The 24,476-nt window shown below is 55.5% G+C and overlaps 11 protein-coding genes across 11 annotated transcripts; 7 read left to right on the plus strand and 4 right to left on the minus strand.

The window, feature by feature from the left end:
• Positions 1–342: 342 nt before the first annotated feature.
• Positions 343–2,085, plus strand: N657DRAFT_576249 (DEAD-domain-containing protein; the record flags this gene model as incomplete). Its single annotated transcript, XM_062789160.1, has 2 exons — positions 343–1,547; positions 1,614–2,085. The coding sequence occupies 2 exons, from the start codon at positions 343–345 to the stop codon at positions 2,083–2,085; spliced, it is 1,677 nt and encodes a 558-aa protein (XP_062645859.1).
• Positions 2,086–2,821: 736 nt separating this feature from the next.
• Positions 2,822–3,720, plus strand: N657DRAFT_646743 (uncharacterized protein). Its single transcript, XM_062793174.1, has one exon. It carries the CDS (start codon positions 2,897–2,899, stop codon positions 3,590–3,592), a length of 696 nt encoding a protein of 231 aa, XP_062645860.1. The 5' UTR covers positions 2,822–2,896; the 3' UTR covers positions 3,593–3,720.
• Positions 3,721–4,653: 933 nt separating this feature from the next.
• N657DRAFT_490904 (uncharacterized protein) lies at positions 4,654–5,779 on the plus strand. The gene is made up of 2 exons (XM_062787620.1): positions 4,654–4,986; positions 5,094–5,779. Exons 1-2 carry the CDS (start codon positions 4,826–4,828, stop codon positions 5,728–5,730), a joined length of 798 nt encoding a protein of 265 aa, XP_062645861.1. The 5' UTR covers positions 4,654–4,825; the 3' UTR covers positions 5,731–5,779.
• Positions 5,780–6,502, minus strand: N657DRAFT_490927 (uncharacterized protein). The gene has a single exon (XM_062787621.1). The coding sequence runs from the start codon at positions 6,276–6,278 to the stop codon at positions 5,829–5,831; it is 450 nt and encodes a 149-aa protein (XP_062645862.1). The 5' UTR covers positions 6,279–6,502; the 3' UTR covers positions 5,780–5,828.
• A 134-nt stretch (positions 6,503–6,636) lies between these two features.
• On the minus strand, positions 6,637–8,631 carry N657DRAFT_634928 (FAD-binding domain-containing protein; the record flags this gene model as incomplete). The annotated part of the gene is made up of 4 exons (XM_062791315.1): positions 6,637–6,810; positions 6,871–7,761; positions 7,824–8,229; positions 8,288–8,631. 4 exons carry the CDS (start codon positions 8,629–8,631, stop codon positions 6,637–6,639), a joined length of 1,815 nt encoding a protein of 604 aa, XP_062645863.1.
• Positions 8,632–9,617: 986 nt separating this feature from the next.
• Positions 9,618–11,204, plus strand: N657DRAFT_657005 (uncharacterized protein; the record flags this gene model as incomplete). The annotated part of the gene is made up of 5 exons (XM_062794757.1): positions 9,618–9,639; positions 10,023–10,296; positions 10,404–10,687; positions 10,744–10,876; positions 11,009–11,204. The coding sequence occupies 5 exons, from the start codon at positions 9,618–9,620 to the stop codon at positions 11,202–11,204; spliced, it is 909 nt and encodes a 302-aa protein (XP_062645864.1).
• A 620-nt stretch (positions 11,205–11,824) lies between these two features.
• Positions 11,825–12,200, plus strand: N657DRAFT_634929 (uncharacterized protein; the record flags this gene model as incomplete). Its single annotated transcript, XM_062791316.1, has 2 exons — positions 11,825–11,858; positions 11,932–12,200. 2 exons carry the CDS (start codon positions 11,825–11,827, stop codon positions 12,198–12,200), a joined length of 303 nt encoding a protein of 100 aa, XP_062645865.1.
• A 1,302-nt stretch (positions 12,201–13,502) lies between these two features.
• On the plus strand, positions 13,503–14,414 carry N657DRAFT_646748 (uncharacterized protein). The gene has a single exon (XM_062793175.1). It carries the CDS (start codon positions 13,906–13,908, stop codon positions 14,236–14,238), a length of 333 nt encoding a protein of 110 aa, XP_062645866.1. The 5' UTR covers positions 13,503–13,905; the 3' UTR covers positions 14,239–14,414.
• Positions 14,415–16,320: 1,906 nt separating this feature from the next.
• Positions 16,321–18,639, plus strand: N657DRAFT_598931 (uncharacterized protein; the record flags this gene model as incomplete). The annotated part of the gene is made up of 1 exon (XM_062790050.1): positions 16,321–18,639. One exon carries the CDS (start codon positions 16,321–16,323, stop codon positions 18,637–18,639), a length of 2,319 nt encoding a protein of 772 aa, XP_062645867.1.
• Positions 18,640–18,811: 172 nt separating this feature from the next.
• On the minus strand, positions 18,812–20,612 carry N657DRAFT_646750 (FAD-binding domain-containing protein). The gene is made up of 2 exons (XM_062793176.1): positions 20,489–20,612; positions 18,812–20,423 (listed from the first exon to the last, which is right to left on the minus strand). Exons 1-2 carry the CDS (start codon positions 20,567–20,569, stop codon positions 18,990–18,992), a joined length of 1,515 nt encoding a protein of 504 aa, XP_062645868.1. The 5' UTR covers positions 20,570–20,612; the 3' UTR covers positions 18,812–18,989.
• A 760-nt stretch (positions 20,613–21,372) lies between these two features.
• Positions 21,373–22,668, minus strand: N657DRAFT_634932 (uncharacterized protein; the record flags this gene model as incomplete). The annotated part of the gene is made up of 3 exons (XM_062791317.1): positions 21,373–21,449; positions 21,591–22,434; positions 22,516–22,668. The coding sequence occupies 3 exons, from the start codon at positions 22,666–22,668 to the stop codon at positions 21,373–21,375; spliced, it is 1,074 nt and encodes a 357-aa protein (XP_062645869.1).
• Positions 22,669–24,476: the final 1,808 nt, after the last annotated feature.

Here is a 24,476-nt window from a genome sequence, read left to right on the forward strand (position 1 = left end):
TGACCCACTTTCACAGTCGCCAACCAATTGACAGGATTCCCAGGAACTTAAGGGTACCCTGGTCATCCAATCATTTTGCAGGGCGAATTCTGCGAAAGTTTCAGCTTTCGAGCAGTCGCCTTCAATGCCTCGTTCTTTCTTTTCGACTTCAAGAAGTCCAGGACCAACAACAAACAAAGCACCGCGCCCCGCTGTTGCCTACCAAATCCAACAATTGAGCCTGGAAAAATCCAGTATCCTGTGATGCTCCTTTTCACTCGGTTTCTCCGAGCCGCAGTCAACTTTCCACCTTTTCCAAACAAACAACATACCACCACGCTTCTCGCTCGCACCCTGGCGACCATGGCAGTCGACGACGGCGGTCGCGTGGCCTATGCGCAACTGACAGGCAAGCTGAAGCCGCAGCTCCTTCAGGCTCTTGAGAGCAGTGGCTTCACACACATGACGCCCGTGCAGGAGAAGGTGCTTCAGCTCCCGAGTCTTACTCAGGACTGTCTTGTTCAAGCCAAGACGGGGACGGGAAAGACTCTCGCGTTTTTACTGCCAGCACTCCAAAAACTGCTTGAAGTCAAGGACCTGGACCGATCATCCGTTGGCCTGCTGGTTCTCGCACCCACACGCGAGTTGGCACAGCAGATTGTCGATGAGTGCGACAAGCTGACTAGCGCCTGCAACCCGCCCTTGGAATGCCACATCGCGGTTGGCGGCAGCAAGAGGAAGTTTCACATGGACAAATTCCTGAAGAAGAGCCCAGCCATCCTGGTCGCCACCCCAGGTCGGCTGATTGACTACCTTACCGAGGATGCAGCACGCCAGAAGTTCGCCAAGATCCGTTGCGTCGTGCTTGACGAGGCAGACCGCATGCTCGATGCCGGTTTCGCCCCTGCGCTGCGCCAGATCCTGGAGCAGATCCCTTCCAAGGCGCAAGCTGGATGGCAAGGCATGTGCTTCAGCGCGACGGTGCCTCCCGAAATTCAGAAGATGCTGCCCATGGTGCTCAACAAAGACCACGTGCGCATCTCAACCATCGACGAGAACGAGGTTCCGACGGTGGAGACTGTGCCGCAGAGGGTATACCCCGTCCCTTCGGTCGACGACATCCTGCCCACGCTGCACTCTGTCCTCTCTTGCGCCAAGGCGGACAATCCGGCGCTCAAAGCCGTCATTTTTTGCTCAACGGCGCGGCACGCGGGCCTTCTCTACCACATATTCGGCCACTCGGGCGAGGCCGCCCCGCCGAAGTTGCCCGTTTTCCAGATGCAGTCGCGCATGTCGCAGACTCAGCGAACGCGCACGGTTGAGGAGTTCAAAGCGACAGATCGCGGGCTGCTCTTCGCGTCCGATGTGGTCGGCCGGGGCATGGATTTCCCTGATATCGACCTTGTTGTGCAGGTCGGCGTGCCGAGCGAGAAGGACCAGTATGTGCACCGCGTGGGCCGTACCGGCCGCGCCGGCAAGGGTGGCAAGGCCGTCATGATACTTGCGCCGGAGGAGATGTGGTTTGTGAAGTCCAACCCGGAGTTCCCTATCAAAAACGAGGGCCCTTTGTAAGTTTTCCAATTTCCCCACATTTCTCAAGTGTGCCCTTTACGCGTGGCTAATGCACTTGTCAGCAACCACCCAAAAGCCGCGACCTACCCGTCAGCAGCGATTATCCAATCCGCATTAGCCAAGGTACCCCAACAGACCAAGGAACAAGCCTACATCGGCAACCTAGGTTTCATCAAGTCGCTGATGAAGCGTTACGGCCTGCATCCCGCGGGAGTCGTGGAGCTGGCCAACCGGTTCGCACAATCGTTTGGCTGCGACAGCATCCCCGTGCTAAGCCCCATGCTTGTTGGCAAGATGGGCCTCCGCGGGGTGCCGGGTTTGGTGGTGGAGGGGAAGGGGCTGGTTGCCGGCCCACCGCCAGGGTCGGACGCCGCGGGCCCCCCCAGGGATAAGCGAGGTCCCCGCGGGAAGAATGGCGGGTTCAGGACTACGGAGGGACGGCGGCCGGATGGGCCGCGCAGACGCCAGAACCAGGCGCGGGAGGATTCTGGAAAGCAGGGTGAGGAACCTAGCCGGAAGAGGGCGAAAAGGTGATTGGGCTGGTTGTATGTGTGTGGTTGGGCTAATGTTTGTGCTGTTATTAGGTGATGGTCGGTTGCGGCGACGCGGGCCTGCGTTTTGACATGTTGATAGATTGTTCATGGACTGGGCGTGTTGTTATGATACCCCTTAAGATGTTCTATGGGAGGCGGATGGCTTCTATCGAACTGGTTTAGACGGGCAGGAATGGATAGTCGTACTCGGTTTGTCGTGTCAATGGAAGCGATGCCAATGTTTGGTTCCAAGAAGCTGGTGCTGGGGACCGCGTGAGCAGACCAACAAGTTGCCTCAACCGGCATCAAAGTTCACGTCGAATCACATGCAGCCGATTCTCAGTCGAAGGAGCTAGGGGACCGAAGCACTGCTCACAGGTCCGAGGTGGTGCTCATTCACCGGTTATGCATTTCTGTTGATTAATGATACTTAGTTTCCAGGTAGGCTGTGGAGGCCGCGGAGAGGGAGCACACAAATCTTCTTGGAAAAACACCGTTGCGAAACGTGGGGGCCAATCTTATATTCCAGTTCACAGAGATGTACCTCACCAAAGGAAGGATTGTGTATCCTGAAAGGGAAGTATGGGCATCTTCAGGCACGCATCAACCCCTGCCCAATGTTGTGGATCTCAGAAGCATGACTGTTCCCTCCTGGCGCTGTGGTCCAAACCCCTCCCTCGAAGTCAGCCACAAGACCCAGTTCGAGAGATCTCACCCACTTCCCTACCGAGGTCGTCCTGTTTGAAGACGACAAACCCCCGCAAGTACACGAATCCCATCAATCTTCACCAACTCACAACAGACACGCCATGATGCTCTTCGCCATCCGCCCTGGCAGGCAAGCCGACGTCACCCTCTGCGGCGCCATCGCCCAGGCCGCCTTCGCACCCTCCCCGCTCATTGAGAACATTTCCCCAGCCACGGAGGACCTAGCCCTCGCCTTCTGTTCGGGCGTGGCGCAGTCTGCGCTGGACAACCCCAACGCACACCTCGTCGTCGCCGAAGACACCTCCCAGTCTGGATCATCACCGCCGGTGCTGGTTGGGTTTGCAAAGTGGGTTTTTGTTCCCGAGCGAGGAGAGCTACCCTCGCTCTTGGCGTCGGCGGCCGAGGCTGGCACGGCCCGCGGTGCTGGGGTGGAAGATGATAATGCTGAGGGGGAGAAGGGACAGAATCTCTGGGAAACGGTGACTAACGCCGAGCTGGCGAAGGAGTATTTTGGGCGGCAGCATGAGAGGCATGAGAGGTATATGGGCAGCCGCCGGCATTGGTATCTCGAATTAATCGCCACCCAGCGCGAAGTGAAGGGATTGGGCGCTGGCCGGAGACTGGTGCAGTGCGGGTTGGACAAGGTTGATGAGGATGGGTGTGAGGCTTATCTGGAGGCTTCGCCCGAGGGGAAGGGGCTGTTTGAAAGGTTTGGCTTCCGGGTGGTGAAGAAGTTGGAGTATGCTGATGGGGCGTATGTTGAGTGCTGCATGATCAGGGATGGAAAGAAAGGAATATGAGGAACACGTGTAGAGACGGTCTGTTGGATGGTGGTGGGTGGTGGTATGAGGGTATACGACTTACGAGTGCTCTGTGAGGAAGGAAAGCTGCTGTTAGTCCATCTCTGAGAATGAAGCGACAAATCTAGAATCATGTGATTTATACCACGTCTTGACTACCGTATAGTTATAGTTTAATGTTATTGATTACCTGGCAAGGCACCTTGGTGGGCATTCGAAAGGAAGCTGCACGTCTTGTTGACCACTAGCCTGACTCTCCAATGTTGTCTCCAGCACTTTTCAGTGTGTATTCTTGAAGTCGTTTGTCCTCAGAATTCCAGTGATTTCCAAGTCTTGTGCCGACCCGACCCAGCAATAATCGACCAACCATGGCTGCATTGAGTCTTCACCCACCGAGTCTTCACCCACCCACACCCACCGACCCAAACGAAGCTATCGATGGAGAGCCTGCCGCTCGCCTCGCTTTTGAACACTGGGGGGTAGGGCCAGTAGGCACCCAGAACAGGAGCATCTTATCCAATCGTCGTGTTTTGTCGAGGCAGAGTGCATGCGTCACGCCTCTTCGACGAGCTACCACCCACGAAGAGTGCCTGGAGGTCTGCCTGGTTCCATATTCGGAGAATGGCTAGGATTTGGCACGCGCACGCAGTACAGCCTTGGTCGTACAGCACGAGCGCAAGCCACTCCGGGGATTTTTGCGTTGTCAAACCAAGTCACTCGCAGCTTGCAGACCGCTATTTTTGAGTGGCAGTGCGTACCCGGTGGACAGCAACAGACATTTCTCTATCGTCTTCATAAATCAAAGTCAGGCATCAAAACCGGATGTTCCACAATTCCAATTTTCCTACATTCTCAGCATTGTACGTTGTCTTTACTTCGCGCCCGGTAATCGCGGCAGCGGCCTGAGCAATGGCCGAGGCTCTGGCCGCTGTTGGGGCAGCAGCAGCGATCCTCCAACTTTGCTCTTGCGCACACAAGCTTTTACAACACCCTGCTGCAGCTTGCCAACGACGCCCGTGCAGCGGCCGCCGAAGTGCGGCGCTTCGCCTACCAGATTCTGTCCTTTGAAGACGCGGTTGCAATTGCGCAATACACATTGTATATTATTGCACGAAAAACCCGAGTTCCCATGTCGTTCTCTTCTTGGAGAAGCGCAATGTGCTTGGGAATTTCGAGACTGAGGCGATAACGGTAAACGCCCATCTCCTCGACATCAGAGACAAAGTCATAGACATGACGAGCAGATCGAATCTGTGGACAAGCATCAAATGGAGCTTCAGGAAGTCTTCCATTCGGGGCTCATTTCCAGAGATGGAGAATGTCAAGACCACCCTCGATCTGTTGGTGGCCACCGTCCATTCCGAGGCGACGGCCAAAGCAGTCCAGTTTGGCGGGTATGAGCCTTTTTTATAAGCGCATCCTCCATAATCAGATGTGAGTCTACTTAACAAATACAAGTTATAACAGTGCTTCGAACGGGCTAACACCAAGAAACACCAAGGCGCCGGCTACGGCAAACCATCAAGCATCACGTTGACGCTTTGGAAGAGCTGCAAATCCAGCTGTCCGATGCCCGCCGCCTCAGTGGCTCAATGTCTGCTCAGTCATCGATTTCTGAGTTGAAACTCCATGAGACCTTGACCGAGCTCGGCCTGAGCATATATCTTCGCAGCGTCGTACCTGACCCCGCCCAACCCCCCCTTTTTGCATACGAAGACAAACTCCAAGTCAGAACACGACCGCACGCTCCTCTGCCAAGGCAGCGCCGACCCGAAGAAAGCATTCAAATTATGACAACAAACTCGCACTCACAGACCACATCACTCCCCAGTTCTCGACATTTCTCGAGTCCTGTCCGTCAACCACCCCGTGTTTCTCGAATGGGGCCGTCACGGTCTACATCTTCGGGATTGAATCTTGAAAAAAGGGGAGGCCCCCCGAGCCGCCCGGGGAAACCGCAACCAAACCAGCATACATCCATAACAAGAGGCTCAACTTCTCGACGCAGCATAGCTCGGTCCCCGAATCCCGCCAACCAAAGTACTTCTCTGTCACGGTCCTCTCCATCTTCTAGGCCACCTCTAGACGCCAGACAACTCGAGTCTCGATTGAACCTCAACAGCAAGGCAGGACGCTGAGATACAGGGAGGCAGACATCAACGAGCGCATTAACGGCTACGCTGGAAACCCGAGGGGTTGTGACCGAGGGTCCCTGCCGCGGCACACAACAGCCTCGCTAGTCCGGACACTGAAGGGCATCATTTCCAATAGGAAAGCGCATGAGCTTGATCTGGAGATTGAGCCGCTGGAGCCGAACCAGTGGGCTGTCTCTGACTTTGGGACTGGCAGGCTCGAGAAGAGCAAGGGGAAAGCTGTCCTTGAGTGGCATCCAATCTCGCCAGAGACCGACCCATGCTTGCGGCCACTTACTGTCATATGCTACGTTGCGAAAACTCCAGTATCGACTTGGTTCTCGGGAGACCGTTTGTGGTCGACAGACGGCGCCGCTGGCCAAAGGAGTATGCGGGCTCGGTCGCCTCTTAGGAGGAGGGGGTTGTTGATCACAGCCGACGGTCAAAGTACGCGCCCAGAACATGCTCAGAAGTATAGCTTGTTCAAGTTTTGCGCCTATGGTGAGAAACACATCAATTCCTGTATCCGTAGAGCCATTGATGACTGAAAACATTGATGACGATGACTGAAAACTGGAACCCGCCCGTGAATGTCGATCCGGCAAATTGTGCTAGCCGCTGAGGACTCCGTCGCCCAGCATGGCCGCGCCTGGTTAATGCATAGCAGGCCACAGCGACTAAGAAACTGCCTAAATCACTCGTGGTGTGGTGGAGATTGAGCCGAGAGGTTTGCGTGGATCCTCGAAGCCCGCGTTAGAGCGTCAGGATCATGACGGCCGGGCACTACGCAACACTGGTGATCAACAAACAAGACAACAAAACCAAGTAACTGAGCCATCTTACAAGATTCTGTAATGGGGTGGAATATCCTAGACACCACGCGAAAAGTTGACACACAGCCACCCAACGACTTCAGAGCTTGCGGCAGAGCCTCGTGCCCGTCTCAATCTGCTCCCACTTCTCGGTGCCCGGGGTCGAGACGGCATAAAAGACACCGTTTGGATCATACTTCTGCCTGATCTTCAGAAGAGCCGGATAGTTGGTGCCCCAGAAAGCCTGCTGCCAGTTGGGCTCGTAGGGGTCGGCCTGCTCACATATTAGCATGTCATTGTATCTCACGTACACATCCAGGAGTGGACAGCTCACCTCATTGATATAAGCGCACCCATTCGGCGCCGCATTCCGCAGCGCAGCATCCACCACGTTAGTCAGTTTGTCTTGGGCCGCCGCCTTGTCAGCGAGGGGCGCGTTGCCAGCCAGGGGGACAATGGTGATGAGCTTGTCGACGACGTTGCGGAAACGCGGGTTCACGGCGCTGTTGCCCCACTCGTTCTGGGGCAGGCCGTGGCCGGCGCTCCACATGTGGCCGACCATGAAGGAGCCTGCGCCGAGGACGGTTTGGAAGGCATTGATGATGGCCGAGTGGTTGTCCTCGACGTCTTTGCGGCCGATGGTCCACCCGCCCGTCAGGGCTGAGTTGCCGGCCACTTCGGTCTCGAACATGGCGTTGTACAGGTCGTAGAAGGTGCTGTAGTTGGCGCTGGACGAGGTGTAAGTGATGCCGATCTTGGCAAAGTCGTCGAACATGGGCTGGAGCACCGCCTGCAGCTCGGCTGGCGTCTTGCCGATGCCCACGAAGGGGTGCACGTGCAGATTCTGCCCAGCAGTGCCGATCTCGTAGTAGACGTACAAGCCGTTGTCGACAAAATGGGTGCTGTAGCCGTGGAAGATGCGCACTGCCTCCCAAAAGAGCGTCGCGTTGGTCGTGTGGCTTGTGTCGATGTCGAGGTGTACGCCCGAACTCGGCTTGTCGTCAAAGGTCTTGTACGTGGCCTCGACGATGACGCCGAACGCGGCCGGGCCGCCGCCCCGGAGGGCCCAAAAGAGGTCCGAGTTGGTCTTGGCGTTGGCCGTCCTAAGCACACCATCGGCAGTGATGACCTTGAACTGGAGCGCCGTGTCGGCGAGAAAGCCGTAGAAGTTGGTCAACGGACCGTGGCCGCCGCCTTGAACGAGACCGCCGGCAACACCAACCGTCTAGAACCACAAATCAGCTTGGAAGGCTTCAAGTTGGCTGGTCTGGCATGCTCCCTGCTTACCGCACACTCCCCGGTAACCATGATCTTGGGGGGTTTCAGGGCGTTGGCCTGCTTCAGGACCTGGAAGGCCTGGACACCGGCCCCGACAGTCACGGCGGAACCGCTGTAGTTGCAGGCGCCGCGATACTGATTTGTGAACTTGATGTCCTGGAAGCTGTGGGTGTTAATGACCAAAGCGCCCCAGCCGACGCTCCTGCCCAAGAAATCGTGACCCGTGTTACGGATAATCAACCGCAGGTTGTTCTCGCGGGCAAAGTTGATGCCAGCCTGGATATGGGCAGCGGTCTTGGCCATGATGACAAGCACCGGGTAGTAACCTAGGGTGCAGGTGTCAGACGGGTTCGTCGTTGGTCGGCAGGTGTCGTTTGTAAAGTAGGTCCAGAGACCAGCAGCCGGTAACTCGATCCTGTGAGTTATTAGCATGGGATATGTACAGAGCCTGGAGGGCATGGGAAGCCACTCACTGGAACTGTTCATTGTACCAGTTGGACGTCACCTTGTCGCATTCGTCCTTGTTGTACGTCTTCACCTCGCCCAATGGCCCCTTGAAGCTGTTGTAGCATGGGGCTCCGGGGGGTATATTAACTTGGAGATTTCCGCCGACTGTGGCGTTGAGCTTCTGCCATTTGGTATTGTTGGGCCAGCAGCGGTCGCCGGGGTAGCACTTGCAGGCGTAGCTCGCGCTGCCCCGTCTCCGCAACACCCAGCTCGACAATTCGTTCCCGGCAACAGATGTTGCCTCTTGGGCAACGGCATCCTGCGCGAGCAGGAGCGCGCCGCCTAACCAGCCGAGAACGCCACCTTTCATGATAAGGTTGCTGCAGGGTCCCAGAGGAGATGGAGGCGGGCGGAACGGCACCGGGATACCAGTCGCAGGAGGGTTGAGGCTTTAATACCTTTAATACCGCGAACGATGTCGCATCCGAGCCGGGGTCGTCAACGATGGTTGGAGAAAGAAGGCTGGCACGGACGAACGGCCTGTTGGTTGCTGGCCCGCAATTTTCCCACTTCGCTTGCGGACCAAGTTCCTGCATCGATACGACCCGAGTTCGTGGCTATAATCGATGCATTTTGGCTAGGGCTGATGGAATTGCAGAACAGGCATCATCTCATCTCGATTGTCTCGCGTTTTACTCTCTTGGGATTAGCTTATTGTTTACCGGAAGACCGGAATGTCGTGTGAGCTGACGATGTGACGTTGGAGACCCATCCGAACCAGGCTTTCTTCGACCACGAAATCTCGCCGGGCAGGCTTGCGAAATGGCAACCAGGTGTTTCTCCTGAGAGGACCGGGAGATGTTCGAAAGTGACCGCACATCATCCTGCCGGAAAGACGGCCGGATCGGCACGACACATGGTACAGTAGTACACCCCTGCTGGGGATCCGGAGATCAATGGGAAGCGAAAACGAAGACGAAGTCGGCGACAATGCTGAGGATGCGCCCAACAACTTGAGCACAGGGGTCGTGCCAGTGAGGGGAAGCCGCTCGAAACGGGACTAATTTGGTTGGCCAGAGGGGCAACCAGCAGAACCAGGGGCAAAGCCTTTCATCTTGAGGAAATCCAGAATCAATCGTTGTACATAGCTTCTTCCAGAACCAAAACGTGATCTCGTTCCGCGTTCCAATAGCCAATGGAACATGATGACTTGTGCAATGTGCAGTGGTTGGTTGTTCGTGTGTACAAGTACCAAGTAACTATGCACGCAGACGAGTCGCACGGCCGAAATTGCGACCCTCCTACCAATAGTTACAGAGTACGGAGGTACTTCTTAACACAGTTTCGCCGACCCCAATGACGACCATAATCAACCCTGGTTTGTTTGTTGTCACAGCACTTAAGTAAGGTATGTATTTACAATTCTTCACTTTTACTTCCTTATATTCCGATAGCGGGCCATCCACTCTTTAGAAGTTGATGATCGAGTCTACGGATGATCTTCACCTCTGAAAATAGGCTCTACTGACATGTTGCCCAAACCGGTTTGAGGGCTCAAAAACCATTGCATAGAGAGATGACCTCAACTCTGAAATTCCGGGCTCCCTTAGAGGTAACGTAGATATGCATAGGAAAGTGCCACAAATTCGTGTCACTACAGCTTTGTCATGAGCAGAGGGTAATTGGCCGAGCGCATTAGCAACGTTAAGACCTCTCTATCCAGGAGGCGAATATCCACACTTCGGCGACACTGGATTTTAGATGGGTACCACTGGGTGAGCGAATTCGCCCCCGCCTCCTCCCAACGCTTCCTTAGTTACCTCCTCGGCTGGCTCTGCACCCTCGGCTGGCAAGTCAGCAACGCATCCATCGCCTTCCTCACGGCCCAACACATCCAAGGCCTGCTCATCCTCAACCTCACCTCCTATTCCCCCCAGCGCTGGCACTTGACTCTGATGGTCATCGCTGTCGAAACAATCTGCCAAGCCTTCAACACCTTCTTCTATCGCCAGATGTCCCTGGTCGAGACCCTCTCGTCCTGCACATAGCAGGCTTCTTCGCGATCCTCATCCCATTCTGGGTCCACGACCACCCCCAACTCTCGTCCGACCCGGCCCAATTCCCATCTTCCATCTTTTTTAGTTTTACTGTTGGCGGCGGATGGGGCAACACCCCCCTCGCCTGCCTAGTCGGCATCCTCAGGCCCATCTTCAGCCTTTTCGGCTCCGATTCGGCAACGCACATGGCCGAGGAGCTGCGCGACGCGAGTAAGTCGTTGCCGAGAGCGATGATCGCCACGGCGCTGATCAACGGCGCGATGGGGTTTGTCATGATTGTGACGTTTTGCATGGTGTTGGTAAAGGAGGAGGTGTTGGCGACGCAGACGGCGCAGCCTTTTATTGAGGTGTTTTACAATGCTGTGGGGAGTAAGGTGACGCTACAGGGCTGACATGTATTATGGTGGTGATGGTTGCTTGTGGAGGGGTGAATATCATTGTCATGAGCTCGAGGCAGCTGTGGGCGATTGCGAGGGACGGGGTTGTGCCGTTTTCGGGGTGGTTCTCGGTTGTGGATGCGAGGAGGGGACATTTGCCGGTGAATGCGCTGGTGTTTTCGTATGTGCTGGCCGTGTTGCTGTCGTTGATCAATATTGGGAGTACGGTGGTAAGTGGAGTGCCCTTCGGAGGTGTGACAAGGGTTGGCTGACATGGTCAACTTGGTCGACGGGCCTTCAACATCCTCACCAGCCTTGTCGTGTGCGCGTTGCTGTTCTCGTGCGCCATCTCGATCGGTTGCATGGCGCTCAAGCGTATCCGCAACGAGTCATTGCTGCCTTCAAGCTTCAGTCTGGGCCGGTTGGGTCTGGTTCTAAACGTCTTACCCGAACATGAAGTGCTGTCTCGGCATGTTTTGCCGGACTCGTTACGCTCGGCTCCCTGTTGATCTGTTACAGATCACAATACATGAGCAGTATTCGTATCTGCTCTGACATGGAGTGTTCGAATGATTTTGTCAGAGATGCTCGATCTGCGATCAGCATCGGGTCAACCAAGGCACAGATTGATGCCAGGCCCTGCCGTCCCAATGCACAAAGGCGATCAAACACCCGCAAACGAGCAACGGCACTGCGCCATCCAAGCATTGGTGCCGAGAAGCCGGGGAGATTGGGATGGAATGTGGATTTTAGGTGGCTTTTGCTGCGTCAGGAATGGCAGATGGGGCAGTTTGATTCCCGGCTGATGTGACCAGCCCATCATGCTGGCCTCACTCCTGGGTTGACGGACAAGATTTGCGACGATTCTGGTCGCGGCCCTCTAGGGTGCCGTCTTCAAGAAAGTGATCGTCTCAACGGCAGGGTGAACTCCCTGAGCACATCCCTTCTCACAGGCTATAACTTTGGTTGACTCCAGGTCCAGGTCGATGGCGCTATCCTCCCGTTTTCTCTCATCATCCAGCTCTTCATCCAGAGATCCGTTCTAATACGACCAGGCGTGGTTACGGTTGGCCAGTTTAATCCACCTTCAATAATCCCCAAAACAAGCCCCAACAACCAAACAATCAACATGATCCGCCTCACTCTCGCCGCTCTCCTCACTCGTAAGGCCCCCTTCCCCCTTTCTTCCCCTTTGCCTCCCGCACCCACCACTAACCAATGTCGCTCTGTCAACAGTCGCCCTCACGGCAACAGCGCAAATCACGCCCAACAACGCCGGGGCGCGCAACGTCGGCTCGGGCAACGGCTCGCAGTTCATCACGGGCGGATGCGTCAACGACGCCGACTGCGGGTCGGGCTGCTGCGCTGACGCGAGCGGCGTGGGCGTGTGCTCGGCCGAGGCGGCCCAGTTCCAGAACGGCAAGAACGGGTGCGGCTTTGTGGATCCGAACGCTGCTGCGACGATTGCGGCCGCGCAGGCGCAGGTTGAGAGGCAGGGTTTCTGAGGTCAGGGGTGACATCAAGGTATGGGAGGGACTTTGAGGGGTGTGGGAGGAATGGGGGACATGCAGGTTGGGAGCTGAGCGTTGAAGTGAAGCGCGGGACGTGTACCTGAGTAGGGTATATACGGACAAAATAGGGTGTCGAATACGAACCAGGATCTGCTGAACAACATCAAGGCCCTGCTGGTCGCAAGGATTTTAAAGAGGATTGCAAATAACAGGCGAACATGCCCAAGTCCTGCCCAGAAGTTCACAGCTGCCGACCTGATCTATGCTCATCTGCCTCGCTGCTTACCTTGCCCTTCGCGTGGTACCAGGCGTCCGGTAGTGTTTCCAGTTTCAATAATGAGTCCCCACGGTACGGCTGAGTCGGGGACGAGAGCACGCACGCAGTGTCTGTGAAGTGCTTGCCGAGAACACACCAGGGGAGTCCTGACTGGAAGCTGAGTTGGTACCTCTATTTATAGACCTGTCCCTCACCAGTCTGGTTACTCCCTCGTCCCTCAGGAGATGATTATGGCACAAATTCACAGCGCTTTCTCGATGCCTACCTACGCATAACACAATTCCTCCAGCGGTTGCCTTTGTTTGCAATTGTTGAGCAGTGTAGGACTTGGATCCTCCAACACCTGAAATAATAAGCCTGGCGCTACACCGAGTCGAGAACCGACATGCAAAGACGTCGACAAGCTTTGATCACTCGCCTTGTGATTGGGCCAGGAGACGTGACAGGCTTTTATGTTAGATCCTGCCGATGCCTCAGCAGGCTGCGGAAGAGTCGCCGTCTAATTGGGGGTCGTTGGGCTAGACGGTAACACCATCTACATTGTATATTATTCACTCAACAATCGCGAACAAATCACAATGAAGGAGGAGGATACGGGCGTGTGGGAAATGCTCGGCTTTGGGGGCCTCTTGAACCGTCACGGTGTCTACCTTACACCAAGATGCTGTGGTGTTGTCAGCCTCGTCCAATTGTCGGGCCAGACTCGCCGAAAACACAGATTCGCTAGAATCTCTTTGAATGTCATCTACAGATTAGGTGCGTCATGACAATGGCTCCTGCTTGGATCCTCCGGTCCTCAACCATCAAGCTATGAGATATGGTCCTATGGCGGCGCGATGTTGCGTGGAACGGCCTGCGATGTGTTGCCCGCAAAACCGCCCCCAACTACCCAGAGTCATGTCAGCAATGGCGATGGAGGTGATGCTCCATTACCAGACATAGACGAAGACCGAGCCACCAATATTATTGGTCCAATACTCCGACCACATGCTCAAAGCGGAATTGTTCTGCGAGCCAACCACATAGTCACAGGGGTGGACGAGATGCCGTCGAGTCAGCATGGCAGCCTTGAAATTCCCTTCAAAGGACAGTCCGCATCTACTGTTCTGCAAGACCGGAAGGCAGTCGGAAATGTGTATTAAGAGGGCCTCCCTCCCCGTCAAACCATGACCTGGCCTCAACAGGTCGCAACTCAGCATCGACTCGCACCTCCCAGTCCAAGCATATACAGCATCCATCCGCTATCAACCCTTTCTCAGCAAATCGCTTCGAACGCTTCACAATGAAGAACTCCAACCCTCCCCTCGCCTTGGCCGCCGTGGCCAGCATCTTAACCCTCACCAGCGGCGCGCCCACCACCGCCGAGTCCGGCGTCGTGACCTTCAGCAGCAGCGGCAACCTCACGGCCCGCGCCATCAGCGAATGCGGCGACTCGACCTTTATCAACCAGAGCTCGGCGCCTCGCCTAAGGTGGACGACTGCTGGCGTCTGCACGACAACATCGCGGGCGACGGGACCTGGACCGTGTCCGGGTGGGTGCAGCGCACGCTGGCCACCTACGGCACGTGCGCGGTCGGCGTGCAGTCGGGCACACTCGAGTTGTTTAAGGTGGGCAACGGGGACATCCGCGCCCTCATGCGGGACTCTATTCAGAAGTTTGGGGGCGCCGGCGTGGTGGGCGCGGCGGGGAGGATGGAGTGTCAGGTTGTCGGGGTTGGAACCACGACCGTCTACTGGGGGATCTATCACACCTAGAGCAAGGTACTTACCCCTCACCTCTTACAAGAGGTGCCGAAGGATAAGAGATAATGGGGTGTGGTGCTTTGTTTCTCCAGTTGTTGCCTAGCCTCGAGCATCCACTCGTTGAAATCATGACCAGAGGGATTCGAACAGGATAGTTATTCTTTTAGTGCCCCACATCTCATTTCAAGGGCTGTGAGGAATTACAAAGGTGTGAAATCTTGCATCACATGAATACTCCCTGACTCCAGTCTTTGGCGTTGGGCTTCGCAACCTACAAAGATCGTCCCACAACCACATGACTCTCTCAGTAACTACACTTGTCAAACCTCTGTGGCACAGGCAGAACCTCGAAACACCTCCCCTTATAGCATGAACTCACCCCCATCCTCTTAGCCTCAACATTTTCTATTCACTTATTTATATGACTCGCTTAACAATATAAGTTATATATATATAACGTTATAACAATTTAATTATGAGCTCTCTAGCTAGTTACTAGTATTGTAAGCAGGCTCTAGAAGTGAAAATGGCTATACTATATCCCTAGGAGCCATAATATTGCCGGCAGCCTAGAAGCTTATAAGGTCCCGAAAACTTTTAATTAGTCGGAGCACCTCTGACACCAACATGCCTTTCTTGATGAAAGTTTCAAGGCGCCGGCAATGTAATGAGGTGACCGCAATAGGGAATAATTAGCCGGAGATTCCATCCGTAGGTCTTGATTAAAGGCTGTGAGAACCGCCAAACCCTAATGATCGCCTCGCCGATAGGGGTCGGAGTTTATGCCCAAGTCGGAAGGGGTGGCCAAAAGTGTGTCCAGCGAAATTAGGTGGCTTCTTGGGTCTCGAGGAGTCGAGGAAACAACAACCCAGCGTTGTAAAGCTGAGCCTGGAAATTGCGCGAGGGAACCCTGAGCGATGGGTGCCCCCACGTGTGAAAGGAGCACCTGCCGGGAAACCCTGCCAGCGTGCCAATCAGCTTCCCGTCGTCTTCATCAAACCTTTCCCCGCGGAACCCAAACGACCGGTCGGTGTCCCGGCACCTTGTCAAATCTAAGGTACTAGGCGCGGCCCGGGCATGTTCCAGCCGCTTGTTTGATTCTTGGTCTCAAGCTTAGATCTTGGTGATGAACCCTGCCGATGGCATGGCGACCCGGCTCTCCGGCGCCGATGCACTACCTTTTCTTTTTCTGAGGCTTTTCTCAGTTCTTAAAACGCCTCGCGCAGATGACAACGCCTGCCGAGCATTCGATCCGTAACAGTTTGCCTGTTTCGACGACGCGGCCCACGCCTCCTCTATCTCACGGCTGCCTCCGCATGGGATGGTTTCTCGAGCAGTGGGGTGTGGAGAATTGGCGTGGGGGTTCCGCGGCTTGGGCACGCCTGGGCGGTTTGGGGAAGACGCCTCGCTCGAACTTTTCTTCCTTTTGGCCAGTTCGGCTTACGGAACCATTGAACTCTACTCTGAAACCCTCGTGCCAATTGAGGAGCCTCCTTTAGCAGTCCCGAAATGTCCTTCTCTTGCGGCCGAGAGGCGCGTCCCGCGACCTGAGCAGTCAATTTTTCCACCAAGGCTGCCCACTGGGAATGTCTCCGCATGAGGCCCGACTTCCCCGAAGCCGGCACGGCAGTTCAGACATCCAAGCCAAGTGAAGATCGGACCATGGAACCCCAACAAGACCCGCAGCTCCAGACCCGTCCTGCTGGTCCGGGACCGTACAAGCGCGCGAGCCGCAAGGGAGCACCGCGCCGCTTCGCCTGCGAATATCCAGGCTGCGACAAGATTTATTCGAGGGCCGAGCATCTCCAAAGACATCAGCTAAACCGTACGATGGTCCGCCTTCGCTGACATGCACCGCTTCAAAGCTGATCGCGTCCAGATGCGCCCAAGGAAATCTACCGCTGCGACGTCGCCGGTGTATGGTCCCCCAAACACACCCCTTCCGGACCTCATTCCCGTCCGCGCCAGTCCTAGCACCTGACAGGATCGAAGCGTGCTGACGCTACGGAGCAGTGTGAACAGAAGTTCGTCCGGGCCGACCTCTTAGCCCGTCACAGAAAGCGGCATTCTTCTTCATACGTCCCCAGAAACCGGATGCCAAGTTTCGGAGCCCCATCCGAGCCGTCGCCGCCGTCCACAGCAATATCCCCAACCACAGGAACCGCAGCCCGGCCAGCCCTCGCCCGAGTTCCGCACGACGCCGCCATTCTCCTCGGTCCTGACACCAGTACACAGACGCCTCCGTCTCTCCCCAACCCCGGCCCTCCGCGCAGGATGTCCCACCACGCCGGATGGCATCCCCAACTGCCCGACATGGGGGCCTGCAATATCATTCGGCCCAAGCCTGGCTACTATCCCCAGGAGGAGCAACGAGTGCCGGAGCAGCCCACCCCAGTGAACTATCACACGGCTGAGTTTCAGACGGATGATATGTCCCGCGACAACTTTGCCGTCTGGCTGTTCAACCCCCATGCGCCCTATGGCGATTTTAACATGTCTCACATGCCTTTTATCGACGGGGGCCTGGAGTCGGCCCTGAACAACAACATCCATTACGACTATGAGTCGCTAACGAGCGGCCGATCTCAACTCGAGACGCCCACCCGATTTGTCGAAACCGACGAGCTCATATCCGAATTTCGGCGCCAAGAGATACTCCGCTGGTTCCAGATGTTTCGCCAGAAACATCCCAAGGCGGAACCCTTCGTTGCAAACCTCGTCCACGACGGTAGTGGAGACTACCCGGCCTTGAGCCTCGAAATGATGCGTGACTGTCTGCAGGAATACTGGGATCGCGTGTCTCCCCGGCTTCCCATCGTGCACCAGCCGACTTTCTCATGCAACCGCTGCTCCGTCTTTCTTTTGATGGTCATGGTTGCCTTGGGTGCTGTTTCGCTGCGCATTCGAGATTCGACCGGCAACCTAGCCGACTATGGCGGCTTTGCCGACATGATCATATTGGGCGCCAGATCGGAAATTCTAACCGCCGAGGAAGCACAGCCCCCCGTGTCTCTCTGGGTATCTCAGGCCCTCCTGTTGCTCGAGTTTTATGAGAAGATGTATTCATCTCGGCGGCTCCACGAACGAGCCCACATCTATCACTCGGTCGCGCTGACGCTTCTCCGACGGGGTAATCCCCTCATCGGCCGCTCCGGTAGCGAGTCCCCTCCTGAAGTGCCGTCAGCCGAGCATCCACAGGGTGTCGGATTGGATTCTCACACCTGGTGGTGCCGGTGGGCCGAGACCGAAGCGATGCACCGTGTTGTGTTTGCCGCCTTCATGCTGGACATAATCCACGCCGCCATGTTTGGGCACACCGCTGATATGGCTCCTCACGAGATCCGATTACCGCTTCCATGCGACGACAACATGTGGACGGCGTCCAACCCGGACACGGTGCGACAGCTCGACCAGAACCTTCGCATGTATGGCATCAGACCAATATCCTTCCTCGATGGGCTGAAGCGTGCACTGCATGGAAAAGAAGTCAAGACGCACTCGTTCGGCCGCATGATTATCATGTCTGGCCTCCTGAGCGTCGGCTGGCATCTCAGCCACAGGGAGACACATCTCAAGTGGCTGGATGTTACAGCGCCGTCCAAGGAAACCCACGATGTCTGGAAAAAGATACTCCTGAGCGCGTTCGATGACTGGAAGCGAAGCTTCGATGCTGCTCAAGCCGGCGCAGGAAACACCGCCCTCGCCGACGCACCGGGGTCGAACGGTCCCGTCCACAGCGCAGCCGTTCTTTACCACTTGGCGCAAATCAGTTTGCACGTCGATATTGTCGACTGCCAGGTTTATGCCGGGGCGAAGCGGCTGCTAGGGAGGAAGGTGTCGGTGAGAGACTACACCAACGTTGTCGCCCGAATGAGGAATTGGGCCTCATTACCCTCCACCCGCCATGCCATCCTGCACGCTTTCAAACTCCTCTACCGGGTGCTGGTTGACCCGAGACGTAGCGCAAGCGCGGGCGACCGCGAGCGGTTGGATATTGGGCCAGGTGTTGTCAGCTTGCCGCCGATCGAAATCCAAACCTACTCCTGCCGTAACGAACCTGACCCGCACCGACCCTGGGTCATGTACTACGCAGCTCTTAGCATATGGTCCTATGTACGCGCCATCAGTCGTCAGGACTCGCTTCAGGAACCTACCACCCTCACGGTTTCTCCCTTTCAGCCGGGCAACATGAAGCCTCTGCCCGTGAATTACGGGCGGGTGGCAGCCTATTTATCCAACAATGCGAACCTCCCTGAGTTAACGGAAAGTGCGGCGATGAGCCTGGGGGATGGCCTGCCGGACATGCTGGATGCCCTGCGCGCTGCTTTTGCCGAGGCGCATTCGGAGCTGCTTCAGGAAGCCCATGAGCGGCTGAGAGTATGCAAAGAGATGCACACCAATCCCACTGGGTGAGCCAGCTTTCAGTTGCTATTGATATCCTAGCGCCGAGGCATGGTTGAGGGCTGGGCTGGGATGACAACCTGGTCCCCGGGTGCTGGCTCGCCGTTCCCGTATGGGAGCTGTCAAGCAGGTAGCACTTGCTGACAGGCGTTCACAAGGGGAGGGGAAAAGAGAACATGCTAAACGGCTGTAAGTTGTCCTATTGGGCTTTGTGCCTGGCCCGGCTCCTTGCAAAGAGATGGCCGCCAGTTAATCTAGGCTAATGCAGAGTACAGATCATTTGCCTTCTATATATTACCAACGTCTCCATCATACTCCAAACCGCCACCGTCTGCCCACGCACCATCCGGCCAGATCCCAACTCACAACTTGAAATATCCTCTCCATAACTTACGAAACTTTCCCTCCGGATCGTACCGTTTCGCCACATGTCTCAGTCTTGCCAAGTTCTCCCTCCCATATCCTGCATACACGTCCTGGGTGTCAGCGGCATAATTCATGTATATGTACCCGTTCTTGGACCGCGCCCCCCTCGACGCCGCGAGCGCGTTGACCTTGTCAATGAGTTCCTTTGAACTGGTCTCGACGACTTCGTCTAACGCAGGGTTGCTCCACGTCAACGACAGCTGCACGATCATGACCGGCCCATCCTCCGGCTTCAATCCGAGCGCGTTCCCCCCGTTTACCTGCATGGCCTCCAGGATGTTGGACGAGATGCCCTGGTAGACAAGGTAGGGCTCTACGGTCGAGTTCACTGCAGCGGCCGCTGCCGTCAGGAGTGCCACTTGCTCCTCCCACAGCGGGACAATGTCCAGCAGCAAGTCGGGGGTCGCGGTGGCCGCAAGGCTCGTGTCCCAGTAAGCCTGGCGCATGCCGAACGGCTGCTCAATGTCGCGCAACAGCCGGGAGACGTTGGCCAGGCGGGTGTTGGTGAGCAGGGTGGGCAACGCTGCATCGTGAAAGGCGGCGAAGACGTCCGGGGGGGAGGTGGTGTTTGAGTACGTGGCGTGGTACTGGTCATTCATCACGAGATAACCGCCGAGCTGGGGGTAATAGGTCATGACGAAATACGTGTGTGCCTCTGGGTCGGACGGCAGCCCATTCACCAGCAAGTCGTGCATTAGCGGAATCAGCGTCCGGTTCAACGCGCCGGGCCAGATGCGCGAGTTGGCCCACAACTCGCCCTGGTCAAAAGACGCCAGATCGAACCTCGTCACGATTCCGAAGTTTGAGCCGCCTCCACCGCGCAGTGCCCAGTACAGATTCCTGTTTACGCGCGGTGAGGCGTTCACGATCTCCCCCGAGGCGAGAACTACCTCATAGTTCCGGACATTGTCGCACGCCCAGCCCCTGCTGCCGGAGAAGTAGGAGATGCCGCCACCGAGAATCAGCCCGCTGACGCCAACGGTGGCAGAACGCCCGCCGACGACGGCTAGACCGAGGGGGTCGAGCGCTTCCGAGACGTTGATCCACCTGGCGCCGGCCCCAACAGACACGGTCTTGCGGTCTAGGGCGACGGAGATGGCGTTGAGGTTGGCCAGGTCGAGGGTTACGCCCTGAGCGATGTTGGAGGCGCCTTCGAACGGCGTGTGACCGCCTGCTTTGACGGCGAAGGGGATGTTTTGGCGGGTGAGGATCTTGATTGCTTTGGCGACGTCTTGGGCCGTGTTGGGTGCTACAAAGCAGGAAGGGCGGGCTTCGGATTGGCGGGCGGACCAGTAGATGTTGTGGCTGGAGTACGGGGATGAGTTGGGGAAGCTGATGAGGTTGGGGAGAGCGGATGCGATGGCCGCGCACTGAGGAAAGTCAACTACAACGAGATTGTCCAAGTTGGGAGCATTTGATTGGGGTGTTGGCTTACGGCCTTTGAAGAGTCATGGTCGCTAGTTGCAGCGCCTGATAGTGCCAATGCGAGCAGTACGGGCCCTGTTAGTTGGGTCATTTTGGATTGCAGTTGACTGCTGTCTATTTGCGTTGAACTGGTGGTTGTAGTGCCACATGTAAAGGACGGGTTGCTTTCGCGATTGTAGCGGGATTTGAGGTTAAGAAGGTTTAGTCTCAATTGTTATGTTCTTTTCCCGGCCAATTCTCTGCCGGATACACCGGATGCCGATGTCGATCAAAGAAAGGCCTGGCCCCTCAAGTGCCCTGACCCGGATATCAATTCTGTAAAGTCCGAGGAGACCAACTTGACAGGACGGATCAGATCACTGTATGCAAAGATCATCACGCACATGCATGCAGCCTGCCGAGCTGGGCACGCTCAAGAGAGCATTATTTGTGGGGGAAGGGGAGGGGCTGACGCCTTCTTGTTCTCGACATAGGCTCGATCTAGAAGGTATATACATTAGTTACTCCTCATATCTGTTATTCCCTTTAGCTATATAATCGTAAAACTCTGTAGAGTGTACAAGTACGTGCACAGGACTCGGGCAGCCTGGCATGCAAACGAAATATCCATCCCGCTTCCGCGATGGGACGCTGGGTCTTGCGAACTAGCAAGGAGAGCGTACGTGTTGTGGCTGGGGCAGTGGGTGGCCCGCAATTAGCGCTGACGGGCTGGCTGCGGGCTGGAGTGTGATGCTAACCGATCGCCCGTGCATCGTACCACCCTCTCCAGGTCGGTGAGACCAGGATGATTTATAGCGGACAGGCGCGGAAGCAAGGCAGCCTACCTTATGGGGTTGCAACCGAAGATGCAAGCCAAGGCTGATATCATGTACCATGTCATTAGTCCTGGGCTGTTCAGGAGCCTGCTTCATGAGACTGGAACTGCCGCAACTGCTTTGACAGGTCCAGCTTGTGTCTTTGTTGGTGAGTGTCTACGAGGGTAAGGTAGTCCCAATTCTGCTCAGGATCAATGTGAGTCGCTGTGTCCTTCCGACAATCCACCCAGATACTCAAAGCCTGCATGAGTACATCCCACACCTCTGTTCCATAATCACAAGACTGCAAGTACCTACCCCTTCTCTGCTCGAACGTTCCATATCCAAGGACAGTGCTGTAGTACCCTTCCACGCCCCTCCCTCCCCTATTACTGAGCATCCTTGCCATGTCCCGGTTCCTCTGTTGAGTCTGCTCCCTGAGATGCTCACCAATGCCCTGATACCTCTCCAGCGTCGCCCTGCTCACCCGCCCGTTGAGATAACCCAAAAGCAGGCCCAACCAAACCATCGCCTCCGCACTGTCGGGCTCGTAAAGAAAAGTCTGCACCATGCCCCACCACACCCGGCCGTGCTCGGCGTGCCTAATGTAGTCTCGCGACGCCCTACTCAGCATCCACTTCCACTCGCCGTCGTCCTTGCTGCACCCGTGCGTAATGCGCGCGTACTGGAACCACTCCGGCCAGTACCCGCCGCTCTTCCAGTCGATAATTCCCGTGATGACGCCGCGCTTCGGATCCACCATGACGTTCCCCACGAACAGGTCACAGTGCGTGAGCACCATCTGCCCCCAGCAGGGGGCCATGGTCCGGCGAATCCTGCGGATCGTCTCGCGGCTCAGACCGGCACGACGAAGGGAGGGGTAAAACTCGTTGTTGAAGATGTCGTCGTCCGTGGACCAGCGCCCGGACAGGTAGCCGCGCGAGTCCCGGGGCCGCGGGTTGAAGCAGTTGTTGGGGAGGCGCTTGCCCGACACGGTCTCCATGCGCCAGTTGGTGAAGCGCGAGAGCTGCAGCATATAGTTGACAATCTCCTGAGCGATGTCGAGCTTGGCTCCTAATGAGAGCTCTTGCCAGCAGTCAGCCAGAGTGTAACCCGGGACGCGGCCCTCGAGGATGTTGTGATGTCGCCGGTTGGGCGAGAGCTACTCCCCGTAGACCCTAGGCACGGGGATAGTGGTGTTTTCGGCGATGAAGTCGTGCGTAGCTGCTTCGCTGTTGTAAACCGTGTTGCCGGTGGTCTTCAGGATATATCGGTTGCCGACTTTCTCGATGACACGGTCGGTGTGGAGGTATATCTCCTTGCGATTTCGGTCACTGAGGTCGATGCCCAGCGGCGGCGTAGTGAGGAGGCCACACCTGGTTGAAGAAATCGGCATGTTGGGTCTTCTTCCATGTGTGGGTGCTCAGAAGTTGTTTCAGGTGTAAGTTGATCTGGTCTTGATGCAGATACAGTCTCGGCTGAGTTGCGAGTGTCTAGATAGGAATTTTGAGACATCAAGCTCGCGTCAAATACATGTAGCGACCATCTTCGAAACTGTGTGCTCTAATGGATACAGGTGGAATACGCGGCCGTGTTCTATCACGGCTCCTTTGTGTCTTGGCTAATCCGGACTCACAGCTCTCAAGACGCAAGAAGAAACTGTGCACAACAATGAACAAGCGCATTGTAGTCCTAGTTGGCTAGAATTTAACTAGAGGATCAGTCAGATACAGCCACAGATACAGTGTTAGCACTGAAGAGAAAAACATGCAAACCGAGAGCTGGAGTTTGACTTCAAGATATGGCTTATGCTGCAAGTGGTGACTGACTGCATGCTCAATCCTACACCCCCATGACGCATGGTTCGGGGAGACATGGGCGAAAGGAAACCTGGACTCGGAGGTATCAATTGCGACTTCTGCCACGAGAATCCTGAAAAGTCGGGTTTGTCGTCGGATGCCGGTTCCGCATGATTTTGGTTGGCTCGCGGTAGTGGAAAGCTGAACGACAGGGAAATGGATGGCAAGATTGGATGCTGTCTGTGGACTGCCCGGCGGCGAGGCGACATGTAGGATGTCATGATTGATTTGTGGAAAAAACTGCTGCTCTTGTCTCAGGGGCGGACGCCAGTGGTTGTGTTTGAGGTGACTTGGTGAAGAGGGTATCTAAAGTGCTGAAGAGGTTAAGCAGCTCAATGCGAGAGGAATTAGCCAGCTTATAGGTAGCCAGACTTTCATGCCTCTGGTTTGACATCGGTTTGCTCTGGAGAATTCGGGGTAGCCGGGCTGCATCCAAGCGCCAGTGCCTAGTTCTTGTTACAAGGGTCTCTTTCAACTCTTTGTCCTAACCGCAGCCGGTATTCGTAACACTGTCTCGCATTTCTCTGAATGTATCTTGCCGCGGTTGTGTCAGGCCCTTCCTGCCCTGTTCCAGTCAAAGATACAATCGAGTTCAGGCTGACACAATTCGGTTAAGGTACCTACGAAGCTATAGTGACAAAGATGCTGAAGTGTGGAGTTCCGTTGAGGTATTTCTACAATAGTTCTTCACGGGGTCTAAGCTTATAATCTAACCCTAGTTTGTTTGTTAGCACGAAACTTGAGTATTACACCTCATCATCTTTCACTTTGATCTTCTTATATTCTTCCTTTCCTTTTCTTTCTTTCTTTCTTCTTCCTCTTTGTCTTTTTCCTTCCTCTTCTCTTACTTTCTGTCTTTACGTTCTATTATCTTCCTCTCTTCCTTCCTTTTCTTGATTTTGTTTCTCCTTATGTCTAGTGCCCATGTGCCAGGCTAACGAACAAACCAGGGCTGGATTGTACGGCTTTCTTCAGGCGAAGAATGGACAGTCTGTTTGTCGTTTCTGATTGACTTGGCGAGATTCAGCCAGCGTTCCGAATGAATCAAATCAAACCAAATCAGACTCAGATTTGATTTGATTTGAGCGGACAGGGGTTAATTTGATTTGGTTTGAGTTTGATTTGAATACAGTCAAATCTATTCAAACTGTTAGAACACAAGTGGCGCCTTGCCATCGCGATTTCCAGTCAAGCAACCTCCCTGCTTCAAAACACCCGTTTTGACAGCCAATACTTCAAACAAACGAGCTGCTCAATTGTCTGGTCCATCAATCGACACCTTTGTGTCGATATCGTCAACTTCGATTGGCTGAATACTCTCTCAACCTCACAAGAAGTGGCCGGT

This window comes from Parathielavia appendiculata (assembly GCF_033297405.1).
Source record: "Parathielavia appendiculata strain CBS 731.68 unplaced genomic scaffold N657scaffold_9, whole genome shotgun sequence".
Classification (NCBI taxonomy): Eukaryota; Fungi; Ascomycota; class Sordariomycetes; order Sordariales; family Chaetomiaceae; genus Parathielavia; species Parathielavia appendiculata.

Excerpts from the sequence above, each read along its gene's own strand:
- N657DRAFT_646743 (XM_062793174.1), top strand. The coding sequence starts at position 2,897 with ATGCTCTTCGCCATCCGCCCTGGCAGGCAAGCCGACGTCACCCTCTGC.
- N657DRAFT_490904 (XM_062787620.1), top strand. The coding sequence starts at position 4,826 with ATGACGAGCAGATCGAATCTGTGGACAAGCATCAAATGGAGCTTCAGG. Across the intron at positions 4,987-5,093 it reads AAAGCAGTCCAGTTTGGCGG|GCGCCGGCTACGGCAAACCA; the intron begins GTATGAGCCTTT and ends AGAAACACCAAG.
- N657DRAFT_490927 (XM_062787621.1), bottom strand. The coding sequence starts at position 6,278 with ATGTTTTCAGTCATCAATGGCTCTACGGATACAGGAATTGATGTGTTT.
- N657DRAFT_646748 (XM_062793175.1), top strand. The coding sequence starts at position 13,906 with ATGCGGCGACTCGACCTTTATCAACCAGAGCTCGGCGCCTCGCCTAAG.
- N657DRAFT_646750 (XM_062793176.1), bottom strand. The coding sequence starts at position 20,569 with ATGACCCAACTAACAGGGCCCGTACTGCTCGCATTGGCACTATCAGGC. Across the intron at positions 20,424-20,488 it reads ACCATGACTCTTCAAAGGCC|TGCGCGGCCATCGCATCCGC; the intron begins GTAAGCCAACAC and ends GACTTTCCTCAG.